At 42.0% G+C, this 10,000-nt stretch overlaps 1 protein-coding gene across 2 annotated transcripts in view; it reads left to right on the top strand.

Annotated features, from left to right (window-relative positions):
* znf574 (zinc finger protein 574) overlaps window positions 1-10,000 on the top strand; it is a 23,937-nt gene that overhangs the window by 4,709 nt on the left and 9,228 nt on the right. For both annotated transcript variants that reach the window (XM_063213106.1, XM_063213105.1), the window contains exons 6-8: window positions 4,712-5,346; window positions 8,956-9,100; window positions 9,567-9,858. In XM_063213106.1, coding sequence (XP_063069176.1) covers window positions 4,712-5,346; window positions 8,956-9,100; window positions 9,567-9,858 — 1,072 coding nt within the window. The remainder of the gene's footprint in view (window positions 1-4,711; window positions 5,347-8,955; window positions 9,101-9,566; window positions 9,859-10,000) is intronic.

The following is a 10,000-nucleotide window of genomic DNA, read 5'->3' as shown; positions in this document are numbered from 1 at the left end:
TCTGTGTATGAATGAAGGAAGCGAACGACAGCACTTTCCCGATTTTTCTTTGTTTATATCGCAAACGTTTTGCCATTACACGCTGAAGAAGTGCTCTGCCCGAAACGTTCATGGGTGGAGAAATAAAGAAAAATCTGAAGAGTTCTGTCCTTCACTTCCTTCATTCACCTATGGTTTATGTGGGATTCAGCACCCAGTTAAAAACCGTCTGAATCATTAGGTGATGGTGTGAGCGCATCTGTTTCTGTGTAACAATGTCTGGTCAAGAGAACAATAAAATTAAATGGCAAAATAATAACAGGTGAAAACCCTACACAGGGTCTCCGCGGATCCTTAAAAAGTCTTAAAAAGTCTTACTTTTAATATTTGTTTTTTAAGGTCTTATAAAGCCTTATATTTCTCCAATTTTTGGAAGTGTGGTATTATATTTAGGTGGGAGGTCTTATATTTCATCTGGGTAGCTTGAGTGTAAGAAAAAAGGTCTTATTTTTTTGGACGCTATAAACCTTATTTAACCGGCATGCGTCCCTTATCAAGATGCGGAAAAGTAGATGAAACTGATCTGTGTTTGTGGCGCAGCGCAGCCCGCTGGTCACACAGCGGGGGGCAGCCGCAGACCTGTGGGCGCAGCGTCTAGCCTACTTGCATGTTCTAGTAGAAACAGTCGAAAAAGTGGTCGAAAAAATATGAACGTGAATCGAGATAGGTAGATAGATTCAAGTTCAGTGTAATGTGGCTTGAGGACAAGAAATAAAACGGTTAGCTATCCAAAGCGACGTCGGAATATGAAGCTTGATGTTAACTGTGTCGGGGAGGACGCATAGCCTAATCATTTAGTCGTTGAGGGTAAGTTTTAAATGTTGTCTATCGTAAGCATGTTAGCCATGCCCTCGCGTTTGGGTAGAAGCGTTTGCTAAATGTAAAGGGTTAATTTCATAAAGTCCATTATGACCGTATTCGAAAATAATTGTTCCTTCATACAATAGCCTAAACTTTCAAAATCGCCTCTAGATACTGCACGTGACATGCTATTTGATGCCTCTGTCAAATGCAAAATGATTTCGTTAACATCCCAGGTGAAAAAGTGGTTCAATTTAGTACAATAAAAGCACAACTGAAGTGTACTTAGCATGTTAAAAGCGCACTCACACTTTTTGTGCTAAGAAAAAGTATGTTTACAATATGCTTATTTAAAGTGTACTTAAAATTAGATGTAATTAAGTTGCTCTCAAAGAAAGTACACTTTGCGAACCATACATAAAGTGCACTTAGAAGATGTTTGGCTAAAGTGTATTTAGAGGAATATACTAATAGTGTTCTAATAGTGAACTTACTAAAAGTGTATTTTTTAATAACATATTGCAATTGCACTTTTTTAAAGTGCACTTTGATTATACTTCACCCAAGTGACTTCGAAGTGTGATTTTCTATAGTGCGCTTTAAAGTAAATCACTTTAACATATTGGAAGTATACTTTTTCTAAGTGCACCATGATTGTGCTTCATCCAAATATATTCAAAGTGTGCTTACACAAAGTGCATTTACCCCATCATGCATCATCATGCATGTACCATCATGTAATGCACTTCTTGGAGCTCAATTTCTCAAACAGAAAGCCATTGACCTCTAAGGAATATCTTTGGTTTGCATGAAAATATTACTCATTGTTATATTCTGCGTTTATTGTAGGAGTTTTAAAATTGTAAAGTGGTACACAAAAAATGACCATGTTCCCACCGTCATTATGATGGTCACGTATATGTTCTGGTATATATAGGCTCACACTTCCCATGACATCATGGAGAGAGGTAAGTTGGAACTAGTTGTTCAAACAAAGAATCAAGGGTCACCATTAGTGATCAATTCAAATGATCAATTGCAGGAAGGTGGAACAAGAATGAATTAAAGTGAAATGTGTATCTGAAATCTCTGTAATAATGCAATGATTGTAAATGTCAGTCGTGCTAGGCATGCATACTGTATCACTACTGTGACATGTGGCTGTGTGTAATGTACAAGCTCTAAGGACCAGCATGGATTGTACTATTACATTTATATTATTTCATGTACTTGGGAGTGTACTGTAAATATACTTCAAGCATACCTGTTATATATTTACAATACTTAATATGATATACTTTTTACAGACTTAAAATGTTCCAATGTAGTCCAAAGAAGCATGAAGTTAATATACTTTCATTGTACTTCTAGTAACAATAAAATGTTATAGAAGTGTACTCAAGCACACTATTAATGCCATACGAATGCATGAAAAGCGTGTTTGGAGCATACTTTCAAAAGTATGCTTGTAGTGCACTTAAAGTTGTCCAAAAGCGGTGCCAATTTAGCATCCTCAGTGTGCTGCAAGTGTGCTGAAGTACTGCTTTAGTAGTGCTTCAGCGCACTAATAGTGCAATGAAGTGCACTTTAAATCGCCGAAAATAGTACACTTTGTACTAAGTACGGTCAAAAACAGTACACTTTAAGTATATGGGTTTTTCACCTGGGATGATGACAGCATGAGGAAGTGAGCGCGAGGCAATACGAAATCGGATGAGTAATAAAATATGTACGAAGCCAATGATCTGTTAGGTGCGTAATGTCCAAATCGGTAACCAGATGGGCAACGGTAAACGCGCTAAATGCTTGTTATGGACATGCTGGAAATCGCTTCCAAGTTGTGCGCTGTTTCTTGCTCCCATCTAGAGAACAACAAACTACAGACAGGCTAAGCTCAAAGTAGAACGCTTGCTTCGGCTACCCGTCTCTGACAAAGCGAGCTGGAGGAGCAGAAACGGCAGTCACTCAGAGTAGTCGTACATTTAACCCTTTTGACACCAGGTGTCCTCTCTCCTAATAGCAAATTGCATTCAACTATTTATCCATCAGCAATGATGAATTGTTGAGCCATTTTTAATGTGTACATTTAAAGGCATTTGATGAACATTCATCTGATTTTTCCATAGGCCATCAAAACATGCGTGGGACCCTCAATTAAATGCCAGTTGTCAATTAACTGACCATATGCATGCATGGTGTCTGTAGGCCTACAGATCAGTTACACCTTGCTACTGCTTACACTGTGTTTACCCTAGGCTACACTATAAAAGCACAGTAGTCATATAGTATTGTTTATTATATATAATTATGTACTAGGCCTACATTTCATTATAGCAATGTAAACTAATAACATTAGCAATATTGTAGTGCCTCACCCAGAGCGGTGGTCTTATATTTTATCATCAGAGGTCTTATATTTGTCTTAAAAAGTCTTATATTTGGTGATCCAAAATGTGCAGAAACCCTGCCTACATGGAGAACCTGTAAGCAGTAAAACTAGAGAACTAAATAACACTGCCTTCATGGTGGTGTAATAAAACAAACAAAAAATGCTCACGCTCAGTCATATCAATGCAGCACAGATTTGGTGCGCTTCAATTTGAGCCTGGGTTTGATGGAGTTTTGCTCCATGATGAAGGTGGCGTTCCACATTTCCTCCTCACAGCTTCCCTGTGTGATGATGTGTTTTTAAAGGGGCTTTATGTAGGATTAAAAGTTTAATTAATCCCTGTCCCTAGTCAGCCAATGCTTATTTGAGTCATTAGTGAACGATGACTGTTGCGACCACTTTCGCGGTCCGTCCACTGAGAACCCCAAATGTAGCTTTTGGCAGTGCGACCCGCTACTGTCGTGGAAAACACTTCTCAGGCTAGAGATCCATTATAGCGTTACGTTATCGCAGCTCGACGTACTGGATGTCCCAGTGTCGACGCACTGCTACTACAGCTCGCGTGGCCCGGGAGTTATATACAGGAAGTATATCAATCTACATTTCTAGCCGTTTTTATCGATATAGCAAACCAACTGCCCCTAAATTACAGTTCAAAATGCTCTTACCGAACTCGGCACATGTGTTTTTTTCACACACAGCTTGGCCTCGTGTTGTTATGCTTATGGTCGAAATCGAACATAATCATTTGAACCCAGGCATCATAAGCACATGCAACATACATGATTGTAGTCTATATTTTGTACATCCAAAAGTTCGATAGATGTCAAAAATCTACTTTTACCGAGGGAAATGCACCTTAGTGATGACCACAGGTATCATGGGACATCTTCATGTAATCAACAGTCATTGGGTAACGCAGTCCGTCAGCCGCTGCTAATTTGCATAACTTTCAGGAGAGCTCAACTTTTTGACGTGCCACCGGAGCCACGCTCGCCGTGCCGGAATCCCAAAATGCATTGCGAGTCCGGTAACGACGATATGCCGCATTTCATTGAAAATGAATTGAATGCGTTGGTACGGCTTGCGTCAAACTGACTAGTGGATGGGCACCGTTATACGAAAAATCGCTTTACTTACCATATTCAGTTTTGTATCAACTGCTGGCATTCTGTGATGAAAAACATTCTCACAGCAAGCTTTTTTAGATTAGATTTTGAGAAGGCATGCCACGGGCACCGCGCAAACTACCTAATCCTACATTGTGCCCCTTTCATTTGTATCGCTTATTTACAGCTCTGAACCGGACATTGAGGAACAGCACCTTGGGAGTAGTTTCCACTGATTTCCACTGTTTATGAATATGCGTTTTCAATTCATTTACAATTGTAATTACATTTAATGTAATTTACTATTCCTCACCACTTATCCCAACTGCTTTGTCAATGTCGATTCCCCCATTCATCCCACCCCCTGCTACAGAGACTGTGTACATGGAGACTGAGACCACTCCCATTGGAGAAGAAGAGGCACACGGACACATCGACACACAGACCAATCAGCTGTCAGACGTAGTGAAGAGAGAGGAGCCTGAGAGGAGAGAGGAGGAGGAGGAGGATGGTGGGACAAATAGGAAGACGGGAGGAGAACAGAAGGAGAGAGAGGAAGGAGAGGAGCCTGAGAGGAGAGAGGAGGAGGGCGAGGAGGAGGGTGGGACGAAGAGGAAAACAGGAGGAGAACAGAAGGAGGCAGAGAAAGGAGAGGAGCCAGAGAGGAGGGAGGAGGAGGAGGAGGAGGAGGAGGATGGGACGAAGAGGAAGACGGGAGCAGAACAGAAGGAGGGAGAAGAGCTTGAGAGCAGAGGAGGAGAGGAGGCAGAGGAAGAGGAGGGTGGGAGGAAGAGAGATGGAGAGGCGAAGGAGGGAGAGAAGGATGAAGAGAAGGGGAGGATAATGGAGGAGGAGGAGGAGGAGAGTGATGGTGATGATAGTGATGATGAAGATGAGAGCACGGCACGTCGGTTCCTGTGTGTGTCGTGCGGTTCCTCTTTCCTCAGCCAGGAGGCGCTGCAGAGTCACGTCACCACTCGCCATGGACGCAGCAGCAAGGGGTCACGCGTATGTATTGAAATAGACACACACACACACACACACACACACACACACACACACACACACATACACACACACACACACAGACACACACACACAGAGTAAGGAGCCACGCGTACAGTATGTATTGAAATAGACACACACACACACACACACACACACACACACACACACACAAACATACACAGCAAGGGGCCACTCATATATGTATTTATATTAGGGCTGGGCAAAGTTAACTCGTTAACGGGGCGTTAACTATTGAGGTCAATATCGCCCGATAATTTTGTTGACACTATAACGCTGCAGGTTTTTTTTCGGGGTTTTTTTCTCTTTTTTTTTGCCTTTTATGATCGTTTGTGGCTTTTATTTTGAAAGCGTCAGCGCGCTTGTTGCTACTTCCAGTGACTGCTGACAAGAATGTCTAGAAAAGTAGTCAAAACAATACAGGCATAGCCTACAGAAGGACGTCAACTTCTGAATGGACATTTTCGGTACACAGTTCTACAGTCCTACTTGCGCAACTCTCGAGCAGCATGTGTCTCGCCTTTGCAGCTCGCAAGGTTAGTCTATTGTACGGTCAGCATGAAAAGGTAGTCTACTGTTGTGCTGGCCGCTTATCAGCTGTCAATAACGCCAATAAAGCCCTGATCAAAAAGCGGACCGCGAGATATTACATTCCTCACGCAACGTTTTGGTTTCTACATGGCGCTGCGCGTGCATTGTAGGCTGCATGGTAGGCTATGATTTCGCGACATCGGCAACCTCGTCAGCATTTAAGATAGTGTTAGTCATGTCAACGTTATTCAGGGTTCCCACACGTCCTGGAAAACCTGGAAATTTAGAGATGTGTTTTCAAGTCCTTGAAAGTCCTGGAAATTCACCAAATGTCCTGGAAAAAAATATTTGTCCTGGATTTTTTTTTCCTTCAACTTTTTCCCGATTTTGTTTGTGGTATAATTTTTACTCTTGTCCGAGTCTAGACATGACGATTCAATTTATATCCACCTATTGAATACATTATTGTCCACACACACACAGTTTGGTCAGGTTGCCATCTTTGATTGCACTTATACACAGTCATATTCTTTGACTCAGTGTTGCCAAAAGTCGCTAGAAGTCGCTAGTTGGCTTGCTGAAAAGTCGCTAGCTGATATCATGGCGTTACATATCTCTCGAAAACCTGCTTACGGTCATAATAGGCCTACAAATAGGCAGTGCTAGCACTTCCTTACAAAAAATTGTACTGCTATATTTTTTGGAGATCAGAGCTTTCAGTCTCACTAGCCACTTTGAAAGCTAGTTTGATCTTTGGTGTGACAAATCACAGTAGTCGCATCAATTGTTTGTATGCAAGAATATTCCAGAGAAAAAGAAACTGGCAACAAAACTGGCTTGCAGAAAGACAGAAACCACTGGCCACAATGGTTGGTGAGCAAAAAAGTCAAAGTCAAGTCTTGTGGAGAATGCATTTAAATCCAAGTACACTAATTTTTGCGATAAGAGAGAGACTATTAAGGTATTAATTTCTGAGATAATATGACATTAATGTGAGTTTACATTGCACTTTCATTTAATTCCGAATAAACGTTTTGTGGATCAGAAAGCCTTTCCATTGAACAGAGGCAGCACGTGCTGGACTTTCGACCTTTGCCCTAGGGGTGTGGTCGCCAAGCTCCAGCAGATTCCTACTAGCGGGACAGCCGGTGATCTTCAACTGCAACCCAGGTCAATACCTTTGGTCAAAGAACATAGAATGGATAAGAACGCTTATTCGCAGGAAATTGCATTGGCCACGGTGTAGTATGGGGGCGTAGCCCGGGGACACCATGCGCAGTGGATGCAAGGCCATGATCGATAAAAATTGTGACACTGGAAACTCCGCAATTTGAATTGCAAGGAGCTGCTGCTAGTTCCGGCCCGGTCAAAATAGGATGTCCTGTCGTCAATGTTCAGTTTGTGGTTAAATTACAGCTGTCATTCAGCCTTAATTACAGCTGACACAAATTCACTATGTCCTATGACCTGTTCCACACTCCAGCCCTGGCGGTAGTGGCTTTGCATTTTACCTTGCCGCCAGTACTAAGCAAATAACGTTCCTTTTAATAAGAAGTATCACTCAATGGAAAATGCATTGGGTTAGGTGTAGTCACTGTGCTCATGGTCAGTGGGTGCAACGCCATAATGGATAAAATCTGAACTCTGTAACTTCGCAAAATTGGTTAAGAGAGGAGATCCAGTTGTCAGTGTTTAATGTAATCCCTCCTATCACTAGTCTCCTTAGTACTAACTGCAGAAGAAGAAAGTGACTCCCCTTACGGCCATGCAATACTATGCTCTTATGACGTCTTTGGACGTACCCTCTTCCCTAACACACTGTACTCATTCATTACAACTCATTTCAACCTTAAAGTCACATTGTCTCTAAAATGCATTGTGTGTCGCTGTGTATGTCCAAATTGTGGGTCCGACGGATGAAATATCCGTCCTGAATTATCCAAAAATAGTCCTGGAAATGTCCTGGAAACATCCTGGAAAATTATTTTTGAAAAAGAGTGGGAACCCTGATTGTTTTGAAAGATGTAATTGCTGTCAATGCCAACAGACAGTCAATTAGTTTCCAGTCGCTGAAACACCTTAAACATAATAGCGACAGATAAGAGTCTTTGACAGTGAGAGAAGGCGGGACATATCTCACAGACGCAGCCTGCCTGTTGCCTGTTTTTTAAGTGACAATGTTTCCTTCTTGAAGGCCAATGTAGACCATCCTAATTAAATGTCAGCCCTAGTGTAATATTGTATGCAATCATTTGTTTCATTAGTAGGCCTACATTGGATAGGCATATTAGCCAACTATATAATTTAGACTGATAGGTTGGCAAATAATTCCCACAATTTCCATTGTGGAATATTATATTGGGCCTACATAGGTTATCTACACAGTACATATGCAAATTATTATTCATTATTTTATTTTATTAATTTATAAAATATTTTTATTTAATTTATTATTTATTTAATTTATTATTTATTATTATTATTTTTGGGTTTCGCGCGCTATGCGATTAATCGCGATTAATCACAGAAAGTCATTGAGTTAATGCGATTAAAGATTTTCATGTTTGCCCACCCCTAATTTATATAGACACAAACATACACACACACACACACACAATTAAAGCAATACTGTGCGATTTTTGGAAGTACATTTATTTTACACGTCCACTTGAGTTTAATGATTGAGTTGTGCCTTTCACCTGTACTTTGAGGCATTCTCTGAGCATGGCAGTACAAATTTACCTCCATGCTAACAATTTACATTGAATCCTATGAGACCAGTTAGCAGTTAGCTTGTCTCATAGGATTCAATGCTATTTGCTAGTTGGGATGTAAAATTTGTGCTGCCATACTCAGTGACCGGCTGGACTCCACTCTACTCTACTCTACTCTATTGTCCTCTACTCTACTCTACTTCACTCTACTGTACTCTTTTTTAAATTCTATTCTATTAAACTTCACAGTTCTCTACGACTCTACTCCATTCCTCTCTACCCTATTCCTCTCTACTCCACTCCACTCCATTCAGTCTAACTCCTCTGTTTTCCTTCGTTCTACTAGGGGGCGCTGAAGAAGTGTGAGGAGTGTGGTCAGGAGTTCATCAACATGACGCAGTACCTCTACCATCGCAAGGAGCACCGCAACGCCAACACACTCGTGCACACACTCACACACACCCCTGCTAATGCTGCCCAGCACATAACAGGTGTGTGTGTGTGTGTGTGTGTGTGTGTGTGTGTGTGTGTGTGTGTGTGTGTGTGTGTGTGTGTGTGTGTGTGTGTGTGTGTGTGTGTGTGTGTGTGTCTTCAGATGCAGAGTTTCTTGTGTGTGTGTGTGTGTGTGTGTGTGTGTGTGTGTGTGTGTGTGTGTGTGTGTGTGTGTGTGTGTGTGTGTGTGTGTGTGTGTGTGTGTGTTAAACAAGAGTGACTGTTTCTCTGTGAGAGGAGAGCCATAGACAGAAGTTATGAAAAGTCTGTTAAATATGTGTGTGACACAGTGGGTAATGTCCGTGCATGGGGTAGCGGCGGATTAAGGACAATTCAGCCTGGGAGAAATCTATGCTGAGCGCTGCAAGGGGTCGTTTCAGCTCTAAAGAGGGGTTTTTTTGGGTACTTGATCTGCCACCTGCGTGCTCGTGTGTGTACTGACTCTCTGTGCGTCTGATCCCTCAGTGGAGTCGTCCTGTTCGCAGATGAATGTTGATCTCCCAGAAGAAGTCTCTGCTGCTGTGCAGATGATTTCCCCGGTCACTGGTCTGATACAGCCCATCATGATACAGTCTGCTGACGCGCTATTGGCCAGCACAGAGCCCATCCCACCTCCCCCGGCCCAGCTGTCGCGCGATTGGTCCAGAGCATCGTTACCTCACCGCTGTCCTCACTGTGGACGCTCGTTTACCAGGAGAGCGCTCCTGAGAGACCACGTTGCCAGTCACATAGGACAGAAGCTGTTCAGATGCCACAGGTAATAAAATGAAATGCATAAATAAATAAATAGATAAATAATATTAGTTAATAATTTTGTTTACGAGGGGTCCTTTGAGGGGACCCACAGCTACTGGCTAGTTAAAGTGATGGTTCGGAGTAAATTCATCCTATAACCGTGA

This window comes from Engraulis encrasicolus, chromosome 13 (genome assembly GCF_034702125.1).
Source record: "Engraulis encrasicolus isolate BLACKSEA-1 chromosome 13, IST_EnEncr_1.0, whole genome shotgun sequence".
Classification (NCBI taxonomy): domain Eukaryota; kingdom Metazoa; phylum Chordata; class Actinopteri; order Clupeiformes; family Engraulidae; genus Engraulis; species Engraulis encrasicolus.
This window is presented reverse-complemented; position numbering and strand designations above follow the sequence as displayed.